We start from the raw sequence: 24,877 nt of genomic DNA on the forward strand, positions 1-24,877 counted from the left end.
GCATTTAATAGGTGGTATGCTCATTGAACCCCAGCTTCAGACATTCACGTTCGCATCCGTGATCAACCCCCTTCCCGCGCCCGGACGCCGTACACCTCTGTCACCCGAGCGCCCACCAGGACCACAATCATCGTCCTCCCGTTCTTCCTGATCCCCACCCCCTGTCCTGATCCCCAACACCCTCCTCCTCAACTCAACCCACTCCACCGGCGGCCTACTCCCCTCCTCTCCCCCCTCTCCCGCACCCTCCCGTGCCAACCCCAAACACCTCTCAAACCCGGGATGCCAAATTGCAATATAAAACACAAACGGATTCGTAATCTGCCACGCCCACGTGATTTTGTTGCGGAAGACGTGGAGGAGTGGGTAGGAGCCGATTCGGATGTGGGAGGGGGGAACGAGGGAGAAGTTGTCGGGGTCGGGGAGGAGGTCGAGGTGGGAGTAGATTCCGGTGGGAGGATCTGAGTCATATCCAGAACTGGAGCCAGAGCCTGATGAGCCTGGTGGTGGGGATGAATCCGGTGCGGGTGGTGACGAGCCTGATTCGAGCTCTGGCGCAGCAGACGATGGTGAAGGTGATGCCTCTGGCTGCGCAAAAAACATCGGGTACGTCGCACTCGGCAACCCATTCGTGAACTGAAACCTCCACGGACTGCTCTCCACCACATCCCCCACACCCACCTCACACCTCCCCGCCTCCTTCCAGACCACCCCCCATGCCCAAAACCACTTTCCCTCCTCCTCTTTCCACTTTTCGATTGTTTCGGCGTGTGCGATCAGGATGTGGGGGAGGTAGCGTTTGCGGGACCAGAGGGTGCGGCAGAGGGGTTCCCAGAGGATGTTGTGGGTTGCGAGAGTGTGGTAGGCGTGGGACGTTAGGGAAAGGGAGAAGAGGTCGAGGGGGGAGAGTGAGGAGAGGATTTGGAGGGTTAATTCTGTTGGGAGGTGGTTCATGAGTGGCATTGTTGCAAATGTCGTATAGATCGAAGTAGAGGGTGATGTGTGTAGGGTTTTATAGCGAAAGAGCGATTGAGTTGTGAGTTGCTCGATTGCGAACGGAGCGATTAGTCGCAAGTGAAATTGCTTGTGATCCCAATTGTGACGGGCCGGGCAAAATGATTATGCCGTGTACGTACGTTCTCGAACCCTGTCACCCGGCGATCACGTAGACCGTCGATAAGGTTGACGAAGCTTGCAAAAGGCGACTATGATCCCGCGGCGGTCGGCGATCCCTAAGCCCGGATCCCGCGTCGATGCCTGGATGATCGGTCGGTCCGGTATTCGTGTCGTGAGCTGACCCGATATGGTTCTTCGATCTGATGAGTCAGACGAGGACCAGCTCAAGCAACCGCAGCCGGTGATTGCGCCGTTCGTCTTCGAAGTTATCGAAATTGGAATGACCCACGTTCCGTCCTCCAAGCTCCTCTTTTTCCTCGCGACTCCGCTATATGAACTGCCAACCGCAAGGACCTTCGATCGGAGGTCGTTCACATCTCGAACAAACCCGCCAGGATGGTTCTTGTTATTGGTCCAGAGCAGTCTACAAGGCCAGCGCCTACGGCTGCAGGATCCGAGACACTGGGGGCAACATCGGCTTGGGTTGGGCTGTTTCCGTCGGTTATGCTGACCATATGAAATAGAATTGTTCTCTTTCGAGCGAGTCGTGCTGCTATGCTGGGTCTTCGAGCTGGTGTAGGTTTGGGGGTTGCTGTGCGCGTCACCAAACTCAAGCTCTACTTCATCAATTGCAACATCCACAATGTCGGACGTAAACGAAGTCGCTGCCAGCACCGGAGATCAGCAGGTTATGAAGCCAGCGCAACCCATCATTCTCCACCACCTCAACAACTCCCGCTCTCAGCGCGTGCTGTGGCTCCTCGAGGAACTTGATGTTCCCTACACAATCCAGAAGGTACCTTTGTCGCTCTTCTCTACTTGTAGGATCAAGGCTGAATAGGCTGTGTGTAGTACGAACGAGACCCCAAAACCGTCCTCGCCCCACCCTCCCTGAAACAAATCCACCCCCTCGGTAAATCCCCCATCATCACCGACGGCTCAACTGTCATCGCCGAATCCGGCGCGATCATAACCTACCTCCTCGAGACATACGCTCCCCACCTCATCCCCTCCCCCTCCACCCAAGAAGAGCAATACAGGCGCTATGTGTACTACATGCACTACGCCGAAGGCACCCTCATGCTCTACCTCGTCATCGCCCTCGTCATGGACAAGATTGCATCCGCACCTATGCCATTCTTCGCTCGTCCTATCGCGTCAAAGATCGTTGCCTCGGTCCGCGATGCGTACTTGTCCCCCAACCTCGAACAAAACTTTCAGTTCTTGGAAAAGGAGCTGGAGGGCCGTGAATGGTTTGCCGGTGGTGAGACGTTCAGTGGGGCGGATTTCATGATGTTGTTCCCTATGGAGGCTGCGGTGAAGAGAGGCGGTGCTGGGAAGGGGTTTGAGAACATCAAGAACTGGGTTGAGAAGGTACACGAGAGGCCGGCATACAAGAGGGCTTTGGAGAAGGGTGGAGAGTATTCTTACTTCTAGGGCGTGACGTATGAGGAGATGTATGAGTAGTGAACAACAATAGGCTTTTAACGGATATATGTCTTCATAAATCCTACTAAGTACTCGCACCAACCAAAAAGCTAAATCATAGCGAACGTTTTAGAACACCTCCACATGCAATTCCTCACCCCTCCACATCACACTTCAACAACTCTAGCTTACCACCTGGAACCGCCCTCCTGACGCCTCTGGGAAGGAGGCACGTACTTGCCACCACTTCCACCCTGAGCACCTTCCTGAGCACCGCCCTGGGGGGCACCCTGCCTCTGAGAGGGAGGGGCATACTTCCTAGGCGCCGGCGCCTCCTCCGCAACAGCGGGAGCGGAACTCCTAGTAGGCTCAGGAGCAGCAGGAGCAGCACCAACAGCGGCCTCAGCAGCCTTCCTGGCAGCAAGACGCTCCCTCCATCCACCACCACCAGCAGCAGGAGCAGGAGCAGCAGACTGGGGCGCAGCGCCATCAGGTCTGGTATCCCTGATACCCTGTGCACGCAATGCCTCGTCACGAGACTGGTTCCTCTTAGCAGCGAGCTTAGCTTCGATCTCCGCATCACGCTGTCTCTGGCGCTCGGCGACCTCATCCAACTTGGCACGCTCCTCAGCGCGCTTAGCAGCTTCCTCCTCACGGCGTGCACGGTCCTCCGCCTCGCGTTCAGCACGCTCGGCCTCCTCACGCTCACGCTCAGCGGCGAGTTCGGCTTCACGGGCCTCACGCTCGACACGCTCGGCTTCCTCGTGTTCGCGGCGCTCGCGGACCTGGCGACGACGGTCCTCCTTTGCTGCCTCGAGAGCGGCCTGGGCTTCCGCTCGGCGAGCCTCGAATTCTTCGTGACGCTTCTCTTCGATAGTTGCGCGGAAGGAAGAGTAGTCGGGCAAGATACGGGCGAGACGCTTCTTGAGGGCAAGATCGTCGGCGTGCTTCTGCTTGGAGGTCTGGAGCTGAATACGGCGGGCCTCGGCGTGAGCGGTCTTATCGGCCTCCTTCTGCTTGGCGTAGTCCTCGTCCAACAAGGGAATCTCCTCACGGCGGTAAGCACGCTCGATGTGGTCGATCCTCTTGCTAGTAATCCTGAGACGCTCGGACATGTCCTTAGTCTCCTTCTCCATCTGCTGAATCTGCAATTGCCTCAACTTGGTAGTGTCCATACCCTCAAGGTTGTCGACATCGACCTTAAGCGCACCCTTAGCCTTGAGGTCCTCGGCCAACTTCCTTGCCTCATCCTCGCGGATCTTGTCCTGCTCGCGACGGATACGGTCGAGCTCGCGCTTCTTGGCCTCCTCGGCAAGACGCTTCTGCTCGGCCTCGGCTTCCTGCTGGGCCTTGAGGGCACGCTTGCTAGCCTCCTCTTTCTCCTTGCGCATCTGCAAAGTCTCGACGAGCTCCTTGCGGCGCTCGATGATGGCACGGCGGGCGAGAGTGTCCTGGTGCTCCTTGTCAGCGCCAGCGGCGGCACGCTCCAAAGCGGCCTGCTTGGCAGCGAGACGCTCCTCGAGGTAAGCCTTGTCGACAACGTTGATAGTAGCGAACAAGCACTTGCCCAAACGAGAAAGCTGGGTGCGGACCAACTCGGCGGGAGTAGCCTGAAGACGGACTCCGGACTCAGCAGCAACGCGAGGAGCAGCGAAGACATCAGACTCGAAAGTAAGGGCCTTGCCAGCGTGGTCGATACGGATAGACAACTCTCCCTTCTTGTTACCGTTCATGATAAACTTCTCGATCTCAGCAGTAGACATTTCGAAAGGAGCAGGGAACTTGGCCAAGTTCAAGACGAAGTCGAGCTTGACAGAGTCGTAAACCTGAGAAAGCTGCTGGAAAAGACGGGTCAAGATGACCTGCTGCAAAGGCTTGATGTACTGCTTCATGTCGGCGTCCTCGGCGAGCTGGGCGAGGATGGGCTCAATGCGCTTGGAGATGGAAAGAGGGTGGAACTCGACCTCGAGGATGTTGTAGAGGTCCTTGATCTCGGGCTTGACAGTCTTCAACAAACCCTTGGACAAAGCCTCCTTGAGGAGGGTAGCACGGGTAGGGGCCTTGCCCATGGAAAGAAGGACAGCGAGCCTGTTGTTCTTCTGCTTGGACTCGTCAATCTCGACCAAGTCAGCCTTGGAGCGGGAGGTAGAGATGACAGGGATAGACAAAGCAGACAAGACAACCAAAGAAGCCAACTTGGAGACATCGACCTCGGTGTTCTGAGCCTTGATCTGGGCACGGGTGAGACCGAAGTACCTGTTCCAGGCAGCGGCGTGGAAGAGGTAGTTCTCGGAAACCAAGAAGATCTTGGAGAGCTTCTCGTAGTAGTTAGCCATCATGATGGTCTTTGGTGGACGCTTGGACATGGTCAACAGGTTGTGAATGTCCTCAACGGAACGGAAAGCCTCCTGCCATAACTCGAGCTCGACGGCAGCGTTCAACTGAGCGAAACGCATGTCTAGGTGACGCTGCAATGAGTCAGGGTCGTTAAGGTTGATGGAGTGCATCTGGTTGGAGTACTTGGCAATGTTCTGCAAGTGGTTGCGCAACAAGTCGCAGAGACGCTTGAACTCGGTCTTACGAGTGTACTTCAAGCAGAAAGCGAAAGCCTGGTTGGCAGTGGTCTGGTACATGACTTCCAAGCGGGCGTTGTTGCGGAGGATGTCGAGGACGGTACGGTACGCCTCCCAGAGGAACTTCAACCAGGGGGTGACGACGGCACGGTCAGTGCGGTCCTTGGACTGCTCACCGGAAACGGTGGACATGAGGATGGACTCGGGAGTTTCGGTGGCCTCAAGATCATCAATGGCGTCAAGAGTGATCTTCTCAGCCTGAGCCTGGGCGGCCTGCACCTTGGCTTCAGCGAGGTCGATGAACTTCTTGACGACCAATTCGATGGTCTGGACGGAGAGGTTCTGGGCGATGTTCTTGTATTGGTACATTCCCTCCTTGGCGATCTTTCCCTTGCGGAGGTCAACGCAAAGCTCGATGAACTTGAGCATGACAGGCTCGAGGGATCCCAAAGCGGTCGTACGCGAACGCTTGGAGGTGATGATCTCATGAAGGGCCTGGAGGGCAGCATTGTTCTGCCCAACGGCAATAAGCTCCTCGGCTCTCTATAGCAACACGAAGGTTAGCAATTGAACGGCATTGACGACGTATAAGGAGTCACATACTCTCAACACGTTCTCTGGCTTAGCAAACGGAGCCATATTGTGCAAATGAGCCGTAGAGAAGGTCCGGTTACAGAGTTCACGACCTCCGAGGACGTGCAGCAGGGTGAGCGTACTTTTTCGGGCTAACCAACAAAGCCTGTCTGAAGGGCGTCGGAAGTTTTAGATAGTATTTCTATTCTGCTCAAAATAGTATAAGTTAGATTACTTTGTACAAGTTTTCTGAAATACCTTCCAATGTTCCCCGTGGTTTTGTTCTTAAGTGCTCCCTGGATGCGTGGCTGGACACCCGTTGATCGACCGCGACCGCTGCACAGGCTTTAAGGTGCAACCAGCTGGACTGTGCTCGGCGAACCGCTACACCGACTCCTTCTCTGAACAAGCATTCATCCCGGAGAAGCTGCTCGTTCAAACCCAAAAGATGGCCCTCACAAACTCCACCGGTCCATCCGCAAAGCCAGCCGGCGCTCCGAAGCAATCCATGTCGGAACTGAAGTTGAAGCGACTGAATGAGTTGAATGCGCGTTTGCGGGAAGATTTGGATAGACCGCGAATCAAGGCTTCTGAGGCTTGTGAATCGTGAGTTGCTACCTCTGGTTGTGTACCGTGGATGTGTACTGACGGGAGGGATACAGGTTGATCCAGTACACGAAGACTACAAAGGATTATATGGTACCATCAGTTTGGGGTCCCGTCGACAAACGCGACGATCCTTACGCGCCGCAAGGTGGAGGCGATGGCGGTTGCTGTGTCATATCCTAAGTTGCTTGCCGTCAGTTGGTACTAGTCCTTCGGTTCAGAAAAAGGGGGTTAGAGGTTGCCGAGTGGTCATACGTTAAATGCGTAGCATCGTGACCATTCCCGAGCTTTCGCATGGATGTTATCTCGTTTGTCTTTTTGGGTATTCTTTTTGGTTCTGTTCTGGTTTGTTTTATCTCGGGTTTTATCTTCGTTTATTGCAACAGCGGTGTCGCGTGGGGTTCTCGGTATACCTGGCACTGGGCGGAGTGTCTTAACAGTCTAATTCATTCTTCTTATACGAAACAATTCTCACGTCACTTGATACAACATTGCGGATCACATCTCAGTTTGCTTCACTGTCAACTTCAGTATGCCCCAGTCATCCCCCGACTGGAGATGAAAGCATCCGTAACATCACCCTCGCCTTCATATTCTCCCTCCCCGGTATCACCATCTCCATCCTCCTCATCCGAACTCGAACTATCAAGTCCATACCCACTCCCTGTCCCATTCGCCTCCATCTCATCCTCGATCATCCCCGCATGATCATTGAAATCTGGCGAATCATACACCGCTCTCGACGGCTCCTGCCCTCTGACCCTCGGACTGAGGCTTCGTCTCCGTAAATCTTCTGTGTCCCTTTCACGCTGTTTCTTCGCGGGATTCTTGCCATTGGTGGTCGTTCGGGCAGCTTGGTGTGCGTGAGACTCGCTACTCGCCTCAATCTCCGCATCACTCAATATCGTACCCTCGCCCACAGGCACTCCAAGCTGCCCCGACCCTCCCTCGACCGGAGTATTGACTCCGCTGCCCCTTCCACTCCCACTTCCGTTTCCGTTCACCTTCTTCCTCGTCAACGCCCGACCCCGCTCGATAATCCTTTCAACACTCAACCGGTGCTTGATAAACAACAACTTCGGCCACGTCTTCCGCTGCCCACTCAAGATCATCCTCTCCAACCTCTCGCGATTTGGATCACTAAGGATATACCAGAAATCACCAGGTACAGTTTTCGGTGTGATCGTTACCGTGCCATCGAAGCGCTGGAGAAAGACGTTGGACCAATCCTGGGAAGCGGGGCGCGGGAGTAATTCCAAATCGCGGAGTACGCGCATCCACATTCCCAAATCAAGCTTGAGATATTGTTCCGCCAACGATCCCAAAAACCCACCACGCCATCCTTTTCCTTTTCGGTGTGCGACGGGTCGTCCAACATTTCCTCTTGCCGAGAAGAAGAACAGGGAGATATGCGGGTTCGTCTGACTCACGATGGAATAGGTCACGTTGAAATGCTATGTCTTAGATCAGCTCAGCACTTTGGGTACAACAGTACTGGACATACCGTATTCAAACTCTGTAACGGGATATCCGTCCGCAAACTCCCATCCTTCCACCTATGTCCAAAGTTATACGGCACAAGCCTGTACCCATCCGTCTCGTTCTCATCCTTCACCTTCATCATTAACACAACGGGATTCAGGATCCCAGGTACAGCCGAACTGGCCAGGAGCGTAGACCAGATAACTGTATCCGGAGCAGTGAGATAGTTGATCAACTTTGGCGGCGAATGAACATCAGACGGGATGACTGAGATATTGAGGATCCGTCCCGTACGCTCATACGCCTCTCGAAACGTCATGGACCCACGACAAAACCACATTGCTGCACGGGCCCAGTCAAGGGCATCGAACCTTGCGCCAGTCTTCCAGAAACGGGGTAGCCATACCTGTGATCAACATTGTCAGCCTTCAGCATAAGAAGAAGTCGCGGTGTCAAATCACTGATGGTGGATCTTTGCACGCTGTGATCTTAGCATGGAGATCAGGCGTCAAAAGCTCTTTCAGTTCATCTTTGGTCCGGGTACATGCCAATGCGGCAATCACGCCTCCACCCGAAGTACCGGTGATGACGTTGGGGAGCAAGTCAGCCTCCAATAATGCCTTGACAACGCCGAAGTGGTAGCTATATTCTCAATGTCAGTGATCCGGGACCCGGTAAAAGAAACGACAACTTACTATGCGAAGCTAGCACCCCCACTGAGACACAAGGCTGTCCTTCCATAGTTCTTGGCCAGGTAGCGTAACATGACCCGTTTGTCCTCCTGGGATATTTCGGAGGAGTTGATGACGATGTTCAGAGATTTATCGACTGTAAGATAATGATGTCAGCAACCAAAGTAGGGTCCAACAATTCGTCGTCTACCTTCATCAAGATATTGGTCGATCAGACGTTTGGTGCCGTAGTAAGTCTGTGAGTAGAGCCTAGGGTTCTCGATCCCGCCTGTGACGATATTAGCTGCAACCTTTTTGAAAGGGGCCTCCTTACGCACCAAAATTTCCTTTCACACATTCCTCCAGAACGCTTCTCAAACCTCTTACATCTCCTTTCTCCCTCAGGGACCTCAACCTCTTGAAACTCTTCCTGATCAGCACGTGGTCGTAATACGCATACTCGTTCTCCTTCTTCCACTCCTCGTGGCCCATGTACTTGTCGAGATTGATCGCGTTCTTGAGCCACTCCGTATACGAAGTTGAATTCCGTAGGGCGTTACGGAGTCTGAGTGGTGTACCGCGCCAAATGATGATGTGCTCATAGATGTTGATGTAAAGGCGGATGAGGAGGTAAAGACAAGCAAGGAACTGAACATACAGCGATATTCCGATCTGTAAGACGAACATCAGCATTAAGCAAAATAATCAAGGTTTTATTCGCCTTACCAGTAACGGCCAGCGCATAATCGGATATACAACCCCTTCTCTCGTCTCATCCTTTATACTCGAACTCCTCTTCCGTCCTTTCGCTTTCTTCTTCGTGCTCGAAGATTCCTTCTCCTTTGACTTGGGTACTTGTTGTCTTACAGGTGCCCAGTCGTGTAACGCCGTAATGAACTCGTTTGCCGGTGTCTCCTCATGCTCGTTGATCTGAAGCGCCCTTCCGAAGGCCTCGATGTCCCGTTCGTTCAAGTAGCTCTCCGAGATGAGATCCGAGGCCGGATACATCTTGTTGCTCCGTGTGTCGTCCTCTGATATCGCTCCCATCTTCGAGGTGTTTGTTATTGGTGTTCAGGTTTGTATGGGCTGGTTGGAGATGTCCAGCTGCGCATGCGGACGATGTCACTGCGCATCTTCATTACAGGCGCGCGTAGAATCACCCTTGTAATGAAGATGCGAACTTTCAGGACGGGGCATTACCGCTGCCGAGTTGTGGCAGATCTGCGGACAATACAGGCATGCCTCAGCCCGTGAAGGCTCTGAGCTTGTATTCGGAATCAGCAGAAATGTTCCCACGGTCCTCTCGAGGCATGAAGGAAGGCGCAAGCACGCCAAAGCTCTGGAGCTACCTGTGCCGAATCACAAGTCCTCACCGGCTCCATCTGTAGTGGAAAAGACCATGCCAGGAATGTCCGCAGAAACATTACAAGTGACGTCCAGAACACTTGACAATATTGGGCAAGCCCATGTTGATAGTGCAGTTACTTACATGTCTTGGCCTCCTCTCCAGCTGAGACGCTCAGTGAGCCATTTGATTCCTTGTGGTCCCATTACTGCCTACCTGAAGCCGATCATGTTCTTCGTGCTCATTGAATGTGTACTAATTATTGTTGGAAATTTTTGAAATATCAACAGCCGCAATGGTCTAGTGGTATGATTGTCGCTTAGGGTTTCCTACAGCTTGTGACAGGTCCCCGGTTCGAACCCGGGTTGCGGCCCACTTTTTCTTTTGCTGCCTCTACACTCATCCACCCGTCATGTGCCCTATACCGAAGTGATGGCTGGACTTCTTTCGTATTGGGTTCAAATCATCGCTGCCAAAGTTGCATCTGTCGCTACCTTTACGAGCAATCCGCCCACAATCTTAACCTCCTCGCAGTCCTCTCGTGGGACGCCGTTTTCGTGCACATACACCACGAAATCCGTCGTCTAAAACCTCAGTTAGCTGACTATCCCCTTATGGATATTCGGCGTCCTACTCACCTCTTTAAGAACAATCATCGGTGCATGCCACTGCCCCACACCATACGTTACCCCCTCCTTTCCCGTACACCCAAACGCCCTCACCGTACTCAAGTCCGGCACACCATCCTTATCATCCGCTACCACAACCACATATCCAACCTCATCCCTGTTCCGCCCCATTGGGATAAAGCTTTGGGTAGTATACGGATGTCGCTCGAGCACGTTTACGCGTAATTGATCATGAGTTGTGCCTTGTGCTTGACAGCGAAAGATGTTAACATTTGCGGTGGCTGCAGTGCCGCTGGGAGCATTGTCATAGTGTGAGATGAATGGTGCGACTTGCGAGGTTTTTGTTGCTGTACCGGCGTTTGCCTTAGTTTGTTTCAAGGTTCCTATGGACGCTTCGGTGGGGTGTGCGATGAGTCCTCCGTATCGTGTCCAGGCGTGTCTGGTGATTGGTTGAGCTGTAGTGATCTGGTTCGGATCAGGCGAAGCAATGGACGAGATGACAACCATGTCGAAGGTCTCTCTGTCCAGGCGGTGTTTTGGTTGTTGACCGGCGTACAGTACGTATTGCCGCTAGCAGTACACAGAGGGATAAGCTTAATCCACAATTGCAAGTAGCCGACGCAACCACAAAGAAAATGCACACGATGACATGATCTTGAACGAGAGAAGGTCAAGAAGAGCTGCTCATGCCATTAGAAATACCACTACGATCGAGGCAAACGAACGTACTTCAACAACGAAAACCCAAACATCAAAAGTATAAAGCAACCGCAACGCCAAACAAACCCAAGATAACAAAAACAATCCCACAATATGACACTCAAAAAACATAACCACGGTCCAAAATACAGTTCATTTTCATGCCCTCGAAACCGGCGGCGCACTAACACTCTTCGCTGCCCCCTCTCCCCTCCTCTTCTGCTCATCCTTCCACTCCTGCTCCTCAAGTACCCTCAACCACCCACTCCCAACCTCATTCCTCAAAGCCTCGATCTTCTTTCGATACTCCTCCCCTTTATCGCCTGGACTCGTTCCCAAGATCGCAGCATCAGTCTGCACACTAGACGCGTCATCACTCGTAACACCACCGCTGCCAGCAGCAGTGGCATTAGCCTGTGCGGCAGCATCTTGTGCACTCAACTCCACAATCCGCCGTCTCCCAACCTTCTTCTTTCGAGACTTAACCTCCGGCGGGCCCATCGCCGACGCAGGACTATCCACCCGTGAAAGCCCACTACTCTCCAGCGTTCCAACCTCCTCAAACTCCGGGATCGCAGCAGCAGGAACCAGTACGTCGTTAACCCTATCGACCAACGCTCTTCGCTCAACCAACCCAGGTGCTTGTCCATCCATTACGATATCATCCTCATATCCCGGGGTGGAGCGGAACAGGTTGAAGATGGTAATGCGGTACGTACTCGCATGCGTTTTGCAGAATGGGTTATCCGCGACATACACTTCCCTTAGGTTAGGCAATGACGTCAACCTCGCCAACTCCGTCGGATCCGTCAACTTGTTATCCCTCAAATCCAACCTCTCAAGCGTCGGTAACCGTTCAATCCCCGCCAGCGATCTCAACCTATTCGCCCGTAGACTAAGAACCGCAACAGCAGCCAACGGCGAATGCGTAAGCGAATGTAACGACTCAATCATATTATTCGCCAAATTCAAACTCTTCAGCGCAGTCAAATTCGACAAAGCTTGAGGGATGGTCAAGAACAGGTTACTCGACAAATCCATACTTACGAGCGTACCCGCCAACGGGACGACACTAGCCTGCGAGACGGTATGCAGCGCATTATCCGCCAACGAGAGATGTCTCAAAAATCTCCACTTCGAAGCCGGGAGCTGACCGGGCGAATGTGCACCCGACGGTTGCACCGTACTCGAACTAGACGCAGACACCGACGAAGCAGTTGACGAATTCGTATCGGACCGTGCCAATCTAGGTGATCGTAACCGCCACGACCCTTCTCTATCCCTCGCACTCGCCGGTCTTCGTGGACTAGCCGACCTCGGGCCCGAGTTGTTCTGTGCTCCACTCCCAGGTCTAGGACTCTGCGGTACAGCCCCGAAACTGCCAAAACTCGCGTTAGCTAAGTTTGGGCTAGGTGGGTTTGATCCGTAATCCGTTCCCGTCGGAGAGTGTTTCGCGGATCGATGTCTTCGTTTGTCCATATCGTCCAACACGATATCCACGATCAATTCTGACGCATCTTCGATGCCGCCGCGTTTGACCACGAGGGACCGAACACGCTCCGAAATCTGATCCCAGCCGTAGAATTGTCGGACGTCTAGATCCACAACCTCAAGCGACGACACGTTCTTGAACGCCAACAATGGCACCGCAGTATCGAACGGAAACTCCTCATATCCCTCTATCAGTTTCGATCCTCTATCGGGCGAAAGTCGTAATGCCGGTAACTTTGTGAAACAACTGTATATATACTTGATATCCGCCTCCAACGCCCTTCGAATCCTCTCAGCCCTTTCCTCACTCGGTTGTCCTGAACCAGCGACCATTGACCATAATGATGACATACCCGACATCACGCTTCGGATGCTGCTGACACTTCGCATACTTGCCGAGTCGCTGGTCAAGTCTTTTCGTCGTGATTGATGATGTGCATTCAGGAAGGAGACGTAGTTGGGGTGAGATGCTTCGTTGTGTAGGGTTTCCAGGCGTACGTTCATAGGGCCGACTGAGATGCCGAGTTCTTCGAAGCGGGTGAGGAGGTAGAAAAGGTGATGCGGTGATAGACTCAATGTCACCGGTCGCATGGGCGAAGGTGCCGATGCTCCAGCCGTAGTCCATGAGTAAAGTGCAGATAAGGCAGATGCCGCTGCGTCCGTAGAAGATGTCGACGTCCCATTCCGTTTCGATTGTAACGCAGCCGCTAATCGACGTTCATTCGATCTAATATACGATGCCAATGACCGAAGATACTGGTCGCCGTCAATCGATGCCATATCTCCCATCAACGCTCACAACTGCCAAGCTCAAGCTCAAGCTAAAAGAAGGGCGTCCGCCAAATCGCAAACGTCAGTCTCTCACACAAACGACGAATGCGGGCGGAGCGCGTAAGGATCTGTCGTCAAGTGCTCACGTTGAGCAACTTTGCGCTTTTTGCAGCTTTGAACTGCGGTGGGGTACAAGTGTTGTGTTTGCTAGGCGGAAAGCTTAACCGAACGAAGGCTGTATGCTATCGCACGAGGGAGACGCAAAAATGGAGTTGGAATGTCTCACAGATCGAGGCCGTTTCCTGTCGAACGGGCAGTATGAAAAGTAGGAGTGCAGGTCGTCCCGCCGTTGGATTGAATCGGGGTTGTTATGATACCCTTATAGCGCCAATATGTGTATGCGTAGTATGCAGGGATGATAAGTGCGTACACCTTGATGGGGCACCAAAACAGGCAGTTGCTTCCAATCTGGGAGGTTCAGTGAAGTTCTACGAGGGTGGAGGTTGAGGAGTATATGAAGGCCAAAGGATTCAAGATGGTGGGCAGCTGATATTACTCTTCGCAATTTCGAGGCTGAACTTTAGGTTTACCTAGGCCTATCAACTGCAGCCGCGGGCATGCTCGGGCCAACGTCCGCAACGTCCCGGTAAACCTGTTTGTCAATTGGGAAGCTCGGACGTTTTCTCCAAGTCTTTCAATTGAACCCTGTCCGATGTTCGTCATGGCAGGATCTGTGAGCCGCTGTCAGCACCCGTAAGCTGATGTCATGCTCGTATAAGCCGCTGCAATATATATAACGCGGCTCAACTCCACACAAAACCGGAGCCCGGTCAATGAAGCTCCGCTCCATCCAACTCGCACGCTCAATCCTTCTTGCACAAAGGCCCCTCGTCTCTCACATCTCTAAACCTCTCTTCACATACCAGATCAGATCATACGCCATGGACAAAGCTCCCAACGCACCCGGCGGCCCCGCGAACGGCGCGAAGAATGACCGCGACATCACCGGCTGGGCCGGCAAGGACGGTTCGTTCAAGCGTCAAGTCTCCTCCTTCCGTGAGTTCGTCGGCAAGAGCCCCCAATTCCCCGTTGAGAAGGATCGTTACCACCTTTATGTCTCCCTCGCCTGTCCTTGGGCCCACAGAACCTTGATCGTCCGTCACTTGAAAGGCTTGCAGAATATCATCCCCGTTTCTGTCGTCCACTGGGAAATGCTCAAAGACGGCTGGAAGTTCGCTCCGGAAGGCTGTCCTGGCGCGACTAACGATCCGAACGAGGACGCAAAGTTCATGAAGGACTTGTACCACATCGCTGACCCCGACTACTCCGCGCGCTGGACCGTCCCCGTCCTCTGGGATAAAAAGCAGCGTACGGTCGTCAATAACGAATCTTCTGAGATCATCCGCATGTTCTACACCGCCTTCGACGATATCATTGACGAGAAATACAAGGGCGTGACATACTACCCCGACGACCTCGCCTCCAAAATCGACGAAGTCAACGAATGGATCTATGACACCGTCAACAACGGTAATCCATCCCTGCCTCTCCTCCTTACAAGAACACTAACTCACATTGCCCAGGCGTCTACAAATCCGGCTTCGCAACAACTCAAGAAGCTTACGAAGCCGCTGTCTACCCCCTCTTCTCCTCCCTCGACCGCATCGAATCCATGCTCGCCTCCTCCTCCGGCCCCTACCTCCTCGGCGACAAGCTCACCGAAGCCGACATCCGCCTTTACCCAACCATCGTCCGGTTCGACCCCGTCTATGTTCAGCACTTCAAGTGCAATATCAACCAGATTAGGGATCCGAAGTACGAGAGGTTGCATACGTGGATGAGGCATTTGTATTGGGATTTGCCGGCGTTTGGGGAGACGACGGATTTTGAGCATATCAAGAAGCATTGTACGTGGTTTGTGAGATCTAATGTGGGATTACTTGACTGACGAGAAACCTACAGATACGAAGTCTCATTCGCAAATCAACCCGAAGGCTATTACGCCTGTTGGACCTTTGCCTGATATCTTGCCAAAGGATGAGTAAGGGAGGGGATATGAAGATGATTGATCGGTCAAGCTTTTTTACTTTCGGGTATCGATACGGAAAGGTGTACGATAGTGATCAGGAAAACCACTACTCACGCGAAAACCCGCTCACATCACTCAACGTTGGCCGAAGCGTGCAAAACGTGCAAAACAACGGAACAACATTGTCACGGAATGTTACATAGTCAAGGTGAAAATCAAGCAATATGTCCAAACATATGCATGATGAAACACCACATTCTACATGTTGCAACGAGGATGTTGAATCGTTCAAACAGCAGTTGCAACATATGAGAAGTGCTGTTTTCAGCACGTTTGCACACCATGCTCCAGATTCACCTCGTGTTATGTGATCTTTGGTGACAATATCAAACAATTGTCCGGCACCCTTGGTCCTTGACCGAACGCTGAGTAAAGTAAAGCGGATTTTCGCAGTTTAATCTTCGCCACCATGCTTGAATACCCACGAAGGAAGGGCTAACATTTTACATGTAGCAACAGCAAGACGTAGACGTCGAGGTAATATATCCCCGGGTATGTTGTAGCAGCTTACGTGAAGGGGGGAGTTACAAATCCCGAATCTGCCGAGTACCGGTACCGTTAGCACCGCCGAGCGTCCCGAGAACGCGCCCGCCACAGCTCACCACCAACCGCACTTGTGAGCACCCTCCACCAAGAACCTTCCCACTCCATCGATCTCGCAGCATTCACCTACAATGTCCTTCGCAGACTTTAACCGCCTACCAGCTACAAAAGCAGGAGCCGCGTCTCCGTTCCAAACCCTAGTCCAAAGTCTGTCTTCCTCAATCTTCCGCATAAACTCAAACATTGCGACAACAACCCGCCTCCTCACATCCCTCGGAACACCCAAAGACTCACCCGCTCTCCGTGAGCGGCTACGCAAACTCCTCGATGGAATGCGTGAAGAATGCCGGGGGCTCGGAGAGGGGGTCAAAGAATTGAGAGGGTTCGAAGAAGGAGTGGGCGAGCAAGAGCGGTTCACGGCACAGAAGTTAGCGAGGGAGGCACAAGCGGTTTTGGGACATGTACAGGCTACGCAACGGTTGGCGGCACAACGGGAACGCGAGAATATCTTACCACATGTCAAACCACCCACCATGGTTTCCGATTTCACACCCTACACCGATGACGAACTCGCCCAGCACGCCGCGGGCCAACAACTCGTCCAAACACAAGAACAAGCACCTGTGTTGGCGAACGAAGCCGAAGTCGCATTTAATGAGAGCCTCATTGCGGCTAGGGAAGGCGAGATAGCGCAAATCGAAGAAGGCATAACGGAGCTCAACGAGATCTTCCGCGATTTGGGAACGATCGTGACGGAGCAGGGTGATTTGTTGGATAACATTGAGAGTAATGTGCAGAATGTTGTTGTGAGCACGCGGGGGGCGAGTAGGGAGTTGGTGGAGGCGGAGAGGTATCAGAGGGGCGCGCGAAGGAGGGGGTGTTTTTTGATGGTTATTTTCGTTGTTATCTTGACTGTGGTACTGCTGGCTGTGTTGTCGTGAGTGGATTTGCTAGGATTATTTCTTCTTTAACTACGCTCAACGAACCCTACTCACTCGCTTCTGCCTATAGAGTACGAGGCGATCGATCGATCGAGGGAGTCCGCGTTTGTCTCTGCAGGCCACGTGTCGTCCTTAAAGTTTGTCTGACAGTCGGGGCTAGACTGGTGTACCTGCACTGAGCCAACGTGTTTCATTCGGCGCCGGGTTAGTGGCCTGCTGAAAAAGAGACGCCGTCACCGGGAATCGGGCACGCTGGCTTCTTCTTCCAGCACACTCACAGTCAACGACGACGCATACATCCCCGGTCAAGAGCGGAGAGGACATGGCAACGATGACACAAAACAACTACCACAATCCGTACAACAACGGCGCTTACTCTGATCCATACCACCAGCAGTACGAGCAGCAACAACAGCAGCATTCACACCCGATGTATGCTGCTCCACCACCATCCCATATTCCGCAGCCGCAGTACCAGCAGCAGTCACATTATGGCCAACCACATCCGCAATACCATCAGCAGCAACAACAACAGCAGCAACAACAGCAGCAACAACAGCAGCAGCAGTACGGGCATCCACCACACCATGGACATAGCCATAGTCATAGCCAGGGATATTACCAGCAGCAGCATCCACCACCACCACAGCAGATGGCACCGCCGCCGCCGCAAGCGGTGTATATGCAGCGAGCACCACCACCAGTCCCGCACTATCAGCAACAACAACAACCCCCACCAGTACCATCTCCGATCCCGATGCATGGTGGATCTATGGGTCCAAGCATGGGGCCAAGTAACATGGGACCCCAATCCTGGCCTCAACCCCAACATCAGCAGCAGAGTAACAGCGATCAAGGAGGCCCAATGTACGCTCACGTAGACTGGACAAAAGACGAAGATTTACGTCTGCAAGATGCGTATTCGCAACACTTCGGCCGCTCTTTCTCCCGTATCGCAGCTTCCGCATTCTCAGACGGCTCACGTACCCCCGCCGCCTGCGCAGCCCGAATTCGACACCTCCAAAACCGAGCCACGATGAAAGGACCTTGGTCTCCTGCAGAAGACGCAAAACTCCTCCATCTCGTCTCCGAACTCGGAACAGAAAAATGGGTCACAATCGCCCAACGCATGCAAACCCGCACAGGCAAACAATGCCGCGAACGCTACCACAACCACATCAATCCCTCCCTCACGAAAGCACCATTTACACGAGAAGAGGAAGATAAGATTCGAGAGATGTTTGAGGCTTGGGGACCGAAGTGGGCGGAGATGGCGAAGAGGTTGCCGGGGAGGAGTGATAATGCGGTCAAGAATCATTGGAATACGACGATGCAGAGGAAGTTGAGGAGGGAGAGGGGGATTGGGCCGGGGCATGCGCCGTTGAGGAGTGAACGGGAGAGGCATGCCAAAGAAGCGGCGACGACTGCGGCCACGGCGCGGGAGAGTTCGAGTGGGCCTGGGGCTAGGGCTGGGGCCGGGACGAGGAAGGATGAGGATTATTTGGGGAGGAGAGCGGGAGGTGGCGTGCATAAACGCTCCGCGAGCAGCATCTCGACGAATTCGGTAAGTAGCTCGGTGTTTACCAGCACACCGCCAATGCGATCAACCTCCCGTTTCGGACCTGGGATGCAGCAGCAGCAGCAGCAGGGTACGCAGAGCCCTGATGTATCACCGACGGGTTCGCGTGCTATCCCACTATCGAGTTCGTACGACGGGTACAACAGTGAGCGCTCGAATGATACGAATGGCATGCCACCCCCCTCTATCGCCATCTCATCTGCAACCCCACCCCGCCGCAACCACGATCGCGGTTCACCCTCCCCAGCCCCGAGCGTTTGGTCCCTCCGTTCTGGATATGGTGGAGACCATAACGAGGCTGATGGATACGGGAGTGGTCCAGATGGGGGCGAGGGGAGGGATGAGCGGAGTGCGAGCGAGCCTCTGCCGGGGTTTGGGCTTGCGAGTCGTGATAAGAGGATGAGTTTGAGGAGTACCATTTTGAATCGGGATCCGGGGGCTGGACATTGAGCGAGCGAGCTTGCAAGACGTTCTTTGGCTGAGGAAGAAGATGGATGATGGGGTATGACATACACGGATTTTCTTGGGAAAGCGGGTTTTGGAGTACTGTACCCTTTACATTTTGTGGAATACCATTAGCTCGCGAAGGGGACAGTATAGGATTTTTGAGATATCGATTTCGTCTCCGTGGAAGTTCCCACCCTCGCTGCACCCGCTGCGTGTCTAGCCACCCGTGCCACGCATTATCAAAAAAGTCTACGAAGTCCGCAGCCAACCGCATGTACCGCAAAAAGCCTGAGATCTTTAAAGATCCCCCAGAGAACTTTCGACTATGGCGACCCTCGACGAGAAACTGGGTCGGATCAGACTCCAGGCAACCTCAAAGCTCGCCAATCAAAAGCAGCTGGCAGTCGTCCTCGGCGCGGTAGAAGACACCCTCCGTGCGCAGGGTATCAATGAGTTCACGCCTACGGCCTATTTCGGCGCGTTATTGACGTTGTTGGATCAGTCAATTGGCAACAAAGAGTTGGCGGGTAGTACGTTATATTTGTTGGATGCTGTTACGCCATCCACGCCGCACGGAATCTTGAGGAGCAAGTTTGATCAGATTCTTGGGTTATTGGCGCCTGCGTTGGGGAGTGTTGGTAGTGAGGCCGATGCGCCGCTCATTCGGTCTACGATTGGGTGTTTTGAGGCTTTGTTGATTGCGCAGGATTCGGCGGCGTGGGCTCAGCCTGCGTCTGGGTCCAGGAAGGCGTTGTTGGCCATTTTGACGTTGACGCTTGATCCGAGACCGAAGGTGCGGAAGAGGGCTGTGGATGCCGTGAATAAGGTTTTGAGCGAGCCGCCGCCGAACCCTTCACTCGATCACCCCGCTTCTCATATGTGCGCTGAGAATGCGTTGCGTGTGGTTAGGGAGTTGACATCCGTCAAGAAGAAGAACTTTGACAACGCCAAGATCATCCACGCCCTTCAGCTCGTCAAGGCAATCGCTTCCATCGGCTCTGGCTGGCCAGCGAAGGAAGTCGAGCCGCTCTGCGAGGTCTTGTTGAGGGTTTCGGAGACTGGTGATGGTTATCTGACGATGGCTGGATTCGAGGTGTTCAAGGTCGTGTTTGAGAAGTTGGGAGAGGAGTTCAAAGCGGATAAGTTGCAGAGGACTTTGGATTCTGTGTACGAGTTGAGACCATCGGATAAGGATTCTACGCTTTTGCCGAGTTGGTTGGCGGTTACGGCGCAGGGATACACGAGTTACGCGGCTGTGGATGAGGTTGCGGCATTTAGCAGGGTTCCCACCTTGTTCAGGGCTATCTTGCCTTACTTGACATCCGACGCTACCACCATCAGATCTTCCGCGGCAGAGTGCTTGTCGACTATCGTCCTCAACGTCTTCCCGGACGATCTTTCCACTGTCGACACCAGATTATTGACAGACATCGCTTCTTCCGTACAGGAGGCCTTGACGATTCGCTACCGTCTCGCCTGGCGCGAGGTCTTCGGCATCCTCAAGAACCTCTTCCAGAAGCTTGGCAGGGCTGCTGATCCCTACCTCGTTGACATCGTCAAGGCTGTCGGCGACTTGCGTTCCGCTGATAACTTTGAGGGCAAGCAGGAGGCCAACCATGTTTTGGGTGCCGCGATTAAGGGAATGGGACCTGAGTCCGTTCTGCGCGTTTTGCCCTTGAACTTGGAGAATGCTGGTCCGAATGTTGTTGGTCGGGCGTGGTTGTTGCCGGTGTTGAGGGATAGTATCACAAACACCCGTCTTGCGCACTTCGTTGAGGAGTTCATCCCGTTGTCTGAGAGGTTGTTCCAGCGTGTTGTGGAGCATGAGGGTGAGAAGACGATTGAGGTCAAGTTGTACGAGACCTTGGTTGACCAGATTTGGTCGCTGTTGCCTGGATACTGTTCTTTGCCTACGGATTTGACTGAGGCGTTCACGGAGCAGATTGCGGAGTTGATGGCGAATATTCTGTATAAGCAGGTCGAGTTAAGGCCGATTATCTGTCAGTCGCTGCAGTTGCTCGTTGAGAAGAACAAGGCGCTCAGGGATTCTGAGAAGAGTGATGAGGAGGTGAGGATCAAGTACACATTGACGAAGGAGGATGCTGTTAAGAATATTGCGTTCTTGCAGCCTTACTCGTCTAAATTCTTGGCTGTTCTGTTCAATGTTTTCAGCCAGACGCAGCCTCATTACCGTGGGTACATTATGCAGTGCATTCAGTCTTACCTCAGCATCACCGCTCCTGAGGAGGTTGCTTCAACCTTCAACAACGTTGCGGGTTTGTTGAAGAACGCGCTCGCCGAGCCCATTCCTCCTAAGAGCTCTGACCCCAATGCTTTGCCGCCTACCTCCTACACCATGATGGATCTCGTTATTGGTATGACTCCATACGTCCCTGCTGAGGCTCAGGAGGTTGTCTGGCAGATCTTCACGGCGTTGATTGCCCGCGAGGACGATGTTCAGCTCCAGAAGAAGGCATACAAAGTCTTTGTCCGTATGGCTGAGTCTGAGGCCTTGAAGCCTTTCTTGGTTTCCAAGATCGACGATATCATCAAGGGACTTGTCGCTACCTCCTCGACTGGACCTGCTGTCAGGAAGGACCGTTTGTCTGTTTTCGTTCACGTGGTTGAGCTTTTGCCTAAGGACAGCCTGTACTTCATTCCTTCGGTCTTATCAGAGGTCGTTATGGGAACGAAGGAGCAGAACGAGAAGGCTCGCGGTAGTGCTTTTGACTTGTTGATTCAGATGGGTGACAAGATGAAGGAGGGAGGAACGATTGTTCAATCCAAGGTTGTCGATTTCGATGATGATGCACCGAACGTTAACGCTACCATTGAGGAGTACTTCACTATGGTTTCTGCTGGTTTGGCTGGTAACACGCCCAACATGGTCAGTGCTTCCGTTACGGCGCTTACTAGGCTGATGTTCGAGTACTATGAGTTGTTAACTCCGGAGTTCTTGGACGACCTTCTTTCCACTCTGGATTTGTTCATTCAATCCAAGAACAGAGAGATTGTCAAGTCTGCGATTGGTTTCTTCAAGGTTGCGACTATCTCGCTTCCTGTGGATGTCATGGTTGCTCGTCTCCCTACCCTTTTGCCTAACCTCATGGTATGGTCTAGAGAGCACAAGAGTCACTTCAAGGCCAAGGTCCGTCACATCATCGAGCGTATGATTCGACGATTCGGGTTCGAAACTGTGGAGAAGCACGTGCCGGAGGCTGATAAGAAGCTCATGACCAATATTCGCAAGACCAGGGAGAGAGCAAAGAGAAAGAAGAACGTTAAGGTTGACGAGGCTGATGATGGTGAGGCCAAGCCGACTACTAACTTCGCTTCTGGATTTGAGGAGGCGGTTTACGGAAGTGAGAGTGAATACGGCTCTGATGGTTCTGACGTTGAAATGGAGGATGCGCCTGCGAAGGGTCAGAAGCAGAAGAGACAACAAGCTTTCATTCAGGATACTGGTGATGAGCCGCTTGACCTTCTTGACCGCTCTGCCACATCTCACATTTCCTCTACCAAGCCATCCGATCCTCGCGGCAGAAGGGGTCAGGCTCCATCGGCCAAGGGCAATTTCAAGACGGAGGATGGCAAGTTCAAGTTCGATGAGTCCGACGACGAGCCAAACGGCAGCCTCGAGGACGGTGTCGCAGCTTACGTCGAGGCTATCAAGAACAAGGAGAGCGTCAGTGGACGTCGTGGTGAGCGGAATCGTGTTCGCTTCAGCAACAAGCGTGAGCGTGATGATGATGATGATGTGGAGATGGACGATGTCGATGAGGTGGCCGCACCTGCTAAGCGAGCAAAGGGTGACCGTCCCTTCGCACGACCTCGCGGAGGAAGGGGTGGACGTGGAGGAGGCGAAGGAGGTGGACGTGGAGGCGGTCGTGGTGGCCGTGGTGGCCGTGGTGGCCGTGGGGGTCACGGAGGTTCTGGCGGACGTGGAGGAGGTTCTGGCGGACGTGGAGGATCTTTCAACCGTGGAGGCTCTCGTGGTGGCCGAGGTGGTAGGGGTGGTAGGAACTAAATCTCATAGAGACAGCACGAGTAGTGTCAGTGTCGCGATTTTGCACAATCACCTAGTCAAGGAAGCGATATCATTTCATCAGGAACAATCATACGATTAATTTTACCAACGACTGGTTCAAAGTGGATTTCCGACTGTGTAAGGTGGTTTACGTATCGGTAAACTGCATGTACGTAGAGCTAGGTGAGATGCATTACCAATAAGCTTAAGGGTTATTGGATAAGGTCTTTTGACGATGGATATAAGATCATCAGAACTATCCAATCCCGACGATCGAGTTGAGGACTAAACACTTTACGCAAGCTTCATCGACTGCAAACCCGCGAGGGTCGGCATGGTGCGTGATGCAGACACAAAAGGTCTGATGCTCTCTGACTGCCTGCTCAGTTGTAACGATCGATCTGAAAGTGGTTTTCCCATGTTCCCACGTTTACGCAAAACTTCCGCCGTTCTCACGTCTGAGATTCTTCGCTTCCCACGACCAAAAAGAGGACAAAATATCAAGTGTGAGGACGGCGGAAACGACGTGACTCCACGGTGTGAGCACGGATCCGGACGTTGAGGTGCGGCGAAGGAGCTCAGGATGCCCGAAACGCCGATCAGAGGTCTCTCCTCAGCGCTGCCAGGTTTGATGGCGGACGCAAACTGACGTGTTTGCTGTGTTATTTGTACAGAACCTCAAACATCATCCAGCCGCAATGGTCTAGTGGTATGATTGTCGCTTAGGGTCTCCTACAGCTTGTGACAGGTCCCCGGTTCGAACCCGGGTTGCGGCCCACTTTTTCTTTTGGCCGCGCCTCTGGCAATTTTCTCTACATGATACACCTTATTGTCCAATTGTTGGATTTCGACGCTGCGTCCTTCGCTTGTTGTCTTCGTTTACGTCGAGACATGACTGTTCTCTTTTGTAGCTCGAGCGATTGGCGCTGCCGTGCGTACCCCATATCATGGTGTAATGGCCAAGCGAACACTGCTTTTAGCACAGAAGGCCGTTGCCGTTCGTCGGCTGCCCGGTTGAAGCGCCTGCCCTCCGATTCGTTGTCGTATGCAGTTTCAATCACTGATATCTGGTACACGCCGGGCAATAGCTGAGCGAAGTGGTCCGGCTGTAGTGATCTCCGCGGCCAAACCAAACTCGAATGTGAAGACCGCTATCTGTATACTTTGTATGTTCCCTCTACATTCGAGATTGGCTTGGCGATCATGGATCACGATCCGCTGAAAGTCGTTGGTGCAACTTTCCCACGGTTGACGCAGGAGTCATATGCTCAGTCGTGTAACCGATCTTAGCCCCCCGTATGCGACTCATCTTCAATCGCCTGAGACGACGGACCTGGGAATACTAGTCAATGCTAGTTGCCCATCTTTCGTCTCCATGGTTTAGTCACTTCAGTTGACACTGTGCAGCCCCAGTCAACGTTGTCGTAAGTAGCTCAACGCGGTGGGGAAGTGCGGTCTTTATAGACGTCGCCCTTAGATCGATTGGCTATCGCACAAGTCAGAAGACTCCATACCGGTGCGGGATATTCTGCGATAGGAAATGACGCAATTGCTCGTACCCTGGTCGTCGAAACCTTAATCAGCCATATCAGACCCCGTTATCAGTGGGGTGGCGATGACGATTCCAACTGAATAGAGAAAGCAGTGATACTGCCAGAGCTTCACCCCACGGCGACAGTAACCACCAGAGAAGGCGTCAATAGAGAGAATGAAGTAACAAGAAGCGAAAAAGGGGTGGGCCGCAACCCGGGTTCGAACCGGGGACCTGTCACAAGCTGTAGGAGACCCTAAGCGACAATCATACCACTAGACCATTGCGGCTGTTGATGTCTTCTGTTTTGGACACTGATAATTGACAAGCTGCGAC

General features: G+C 53.2%; 13 protein-coding genes and 3 non-coding genes across 16 annotated transcripts; 10 read left to right on the plus strand and 6 right to left on the minus strand.

Moving 5' to 3' along the window:
- Positions 1-36: 36 nt before the first annotated feature.
- SAICODRAFT_9693 (uncharacterized protein) lies at positions 37-963 on the minus strand (the record flags this gene model as incomplete). The annotated part of the gene is made up of 1 exon (XM_019172078.1): positions 37-963. The coding sequence occupies one exon, from the start codon at positions 961-963 to the stop codon at positions 37-39; it is 927 nt and encodes a 308-aa protein (XP_019021843.1).
- Positions 964-1,807: 844 nt separating this feature from the next.
- Positions 1,808-2,553, plus strand: SAICODRAFT_61148 (glutathione S-transferase domain protein; the record flags this gene model as incomplete). Its single annotated transcript, XM_019169827.1, has 2 exons — positions 1,808-1,912; positions 1,969-2,553. The coding sequence occupies 2 exons, from the start codon at positions 1,808-1,810 to the stop codon at positions 2,551-2,553; spliced, it is 690 nt and encodes a 229-aa protein (XP_019021844.1).
- Positions 2,554-2,732: 179 nt separating this feature from the next.
- SAICODRAFT_61187 (uncharacterized protein) lies at positions 2,733-5,756 on the minus strand (the record flags this gene model as incomplete). Its single annotated transcript, XM_019169830.1, has 2 exons — positions 2,733-5,660; positions 5,721-5,756. 2 exons carry the CDS (start codon positions 5,754-5,756, stop codon positions 2,733-2,735), a joined length of 2,964 nt encoding a protein of 987 aa, XP_019021845.1.
- Positions 5,757-6,070: 314 nt separating this feature from the next.
- Positions 6,071-6,637, plus strand: SAICODRAFT_84547 (uncharacterized protein). Its single transcript, XM_019171367.1, has 2 exons — positions 6,071-6,296; positions 6,353-6,637. The coding sequence occupies exons 1-2, from the start codon at positions 6,139-6,141 to the stop codon at positions 6,477-6,479; spliced, it is 285 nt and encodes a 94-aa protein (XP_019021846.1). The 5' UTR covers positions 6,071-6,138; the 3' UTR covers positions 6,480-6,637.
- SAICODRAFT_96708 (patatin-domain-containing protein) lies at positions 6,638-9,532 on the minus strand. Its single transcript, XM_019172061.1, has 7 exons — positions 9,176-9,532; positions 8,788-9,121; positions 8,661-8,738; positions 8,474-8,606; positions 8,240-8,420; positions 7,801-8,184; positions 6,638-7,750 (listed from the first exon to the last, which is right to left on the minus strand). Exons 1-7 carry the CDS (start codon positions 9,494-9,496, stop codon positions 6,824-6,826), a joined length of 2,358 nt encoding a protein of 785 aa, XP_019021847.1. The 5' UTR covers positions 9,497-9,532; the 3' UTR covers positions 6,638-6,823.
- Positions 9,533-10,083: 551 nt separating this feature from the next.
- On the plus strand, positions 10,084-10,167 carry SAICODRAFT_t151. Its single transcript has one exon. It is a non-coding gene; the product is annotated as a tRNA-Pro (tRNA).
- Positions 10,168-10,252: 85 nt separating this feature from the next.
- On the minus strand, positions 10,253-10,930 carry SAICODRAFT_36985 (ureidoglycolate hydrolase; the record flags this gene model as incomplete). The annotated part of the gene is made up of 2 exons (XM_019168540.1): positions 10,253-10,378; positions 10,433-10,930. 2 exons carry the CDS (start codon positions 10,928-10,930, stop codon positions 10,253-10,255), a joined length of 624 nt encoding a protein of 207 aa, XP_019021848.1.
- Positions 10,931-11,359: 429 nt separating this feature from the next.
- Positions 11,360-13,393, minus strand: SAICODRAFT_38053 (uncharacterized protein; the record flags this gene model as incomplete). The annotated part of the gene is made up of 1 exon (XM_019168584.1): positions 11,360-13,393. A coding segment is annotated over one exon (2,034 nt), but the record flags the coding sequence as incomplete, so codon positions are not given.
- Positions 13,394-14,276: 883 nt separating this feature from the next.
- On the plus strand, positions 14,277-15,616 carry SAICODRAFT_67542 (uncharacterized protein). Its single transcript, XM_019170323.1, has 3 exons — positions 14,277-14,914; positions 14,968-15,291; positions 15,347-15,616. Exons 1-3 carry the CDS (start codon positions 14,326-14,328, stop codon positions 15,427-15,429), a joined length of 996 nt encoding a protein of 331 aa, XP_019021850.1. The 5' UTR covers positions 14,277-14,325; the 3' UTR covers positions 15,430-15,616.
- SAICODRAFT_31766 (uncharacterized protein) lies at positions 15,443-15,707 on the plus strand (the record flags this gene model as incomplete). The annotated part of the gene is made up of 1 exon (XM_019168004.1): positions 15,443-15,707. The coding sequence occupies one exon, from the start codon at positions 15,446-15,448 to the stop codon at positions 15,614-15,616; it is 171 nt and encodes a 56-aa protein (XP_019021851.1). The 3' UTR covers positions 15,617-15,707.
- Positions 15,708-16,147: 440 nt separating this feature from the next.
- Positions 16,148-16,957, plus strand: SAICODRAFT_27392 (t-SNARE; the record flags this gene model as incomplete). The annotated part of the gene is made up of 1 exon (XM_019167028.1): positions 16,148-16,957. One exon carries the CDS (start codon positions 16,148-16,150, stop codon positions 16,955-16,957), a length of 810 nt encoding a protein of 269 aa, XP_019021852.1.
- A 1,036-nt stretch (positions 16,958-17,993) lies between these two features.
- On the plus strand, positions 17,994-18,314 carry SAICODRAFT_42679 (uncharacterized protein; the record flags this gene model as incomplete). Its single annotated transcript, XM_019168708.1, has 1 exon — positions 17,994-18,314. A coding segment is annotated over one exon (321 nt), but the record flags the coding sequence as incomplete, so codon positions are not given.
- A 146-nt stretch (positions 18,315-18,460) lies between these two features.
- SAICODRAFT_31768 (uncharacterized protein) lies at positions 18,461-19,169 on the plus strand. Its single transcript, XM_019168005.1, has one exon. The coding sequence runs from the start codon at positions 18,555-18,557 to the stop codon at positions 18,984-18,986; it is 432 nt and encodes a 143-aa protein (XP_019021854.1). The 5' UTR covers positions 18,461-18,554; the 3' UTR covers positions 18,987-19,169.
- Positions 19,170-19,276: 107 nt separating this feature from the next.
- On the plus strand, positions 19,277-23,107 carry SAICODRAFT_67546 (NUC173-domain-containing protein). The gene has a single exon (XM_019170324.1). It carries the CDS (start codon positions 19,309-19,311, stop codon positions 23,008-23,010), a length of 3,702 nt encoding a protein of 1,233 aa, XP_019021855.1. The 5' UTR covers positions 19,277-19,308; the 3' UTR covers positions 23,011-23,107.
- A 595-nt stretch (positions 23,108-23,702) lies between these two features.
- SAICODRAFT_t152 lies at positions 23,703-23,786 on the plus strand. The gene has a single exon. It is a non-coding gene; the product is annotated as a tRNA-Pro (tRNA).
- Positions 23,787-24,747: 961 nt separating this feature from the next.
- On the minus strand, positions 24,748-24,831 carry SAICODRAFT_t153. The gene has a single exon. It is a non-coding gene; the product is annotated as a tRNA-Pro (tRNA).
- Positions 24,832-24,877: the final 46 nt, after the last annotated feature.

This window comes from Saitoella complicata, assembly GCF_001661265.1.
Source record: "Saitoella complicata NRRL Y-17804 unplaced genomic scaffold SAICOscaffold_24, whole genome shotgun sequence".
Classification (NCBI taxonomy): Eukaryota; Fungi; Ascomycota; class Saitoellomycetes; order Saitoellales; family Saitoellaceae; genus Saitoella; species Saitoella complicata.

Excerpts from the sequence above, each read along its gene's own strand:
- SAICODRAFT_84547 (XM_019171367.1), top strand. The coding sequence starts at position 6,139 with ATGGCCCTCACAAACTCCACCGGTCCATCCGCAAAGCCAGCCGGCGCT. Across the intron at positions 6,297-6,352 it reads GCTTCTGAGGCTTGTGAATC|GTTGATCCAGTACACGAAGA; the intron begins GTGAGTTGCTAC and ends GGAGGGATACAG.
- SAICODRAFT_96708 (XM_019172061.1), bottom strand. The coding sequence starts at position 9,496 with ATGGGAGCGATATCAGAGGACGACACACGGAGCAACAAGATGTATCCG. Across the intron at positions 8,739-8,787 it reads ATGTGTGAAAGGAAATTTTG|GCGGGATCGAGAACCCTAGG; the intron begins GTGCGTAAGGAG and ends ATATCGTCACAG. Across the intron at positions 7,751-7,800 it reads CGTTACAGAGTTTGAATACG|CATTTCAACGTGACCTATTC; the intron begins GTATGTCCAGTA and ends TCTAAGACATAG.
- SAICODRAFT_67542 (XM_019170323.1), top strand. The coding sequence starts at position 14,326 with ATGGACAAAGCTCCCAACGCACCCGGCGGCCCCGCGAACGGCGCGAAG. Across the intron at positions 14,915-14,967 it reads CTATGACACCGTCAACAACG|GCGTCTACAAATCCGGCTTC; the intron begins GTAATCCATCCC and ends CACATTGCCCAG. Across the intron at positions 15,292-15,346 it reads TGAGCATATCAAGAAGCATT|ATACGAAGTCTCATTCGCAA; the intron begins GTACGTGGTTTG and ends AGAAACCTACAG.
- SAICODRAFT_31768 (XM_019168005.1), top strand. The coding sequence starts at position 18,555 with ATGCGATCAACCTCCCGTTTCGGACCTGGGATGCAGCAGCAGCAGCAG.
- SAICODRAFT_67546 (XM_019170324.1), top strand. The coding sequence starts at position 19,309 with ATGGCGACCCTCGACGAGAAACTGGGTCGGATCAGACTCCAGGCAACC.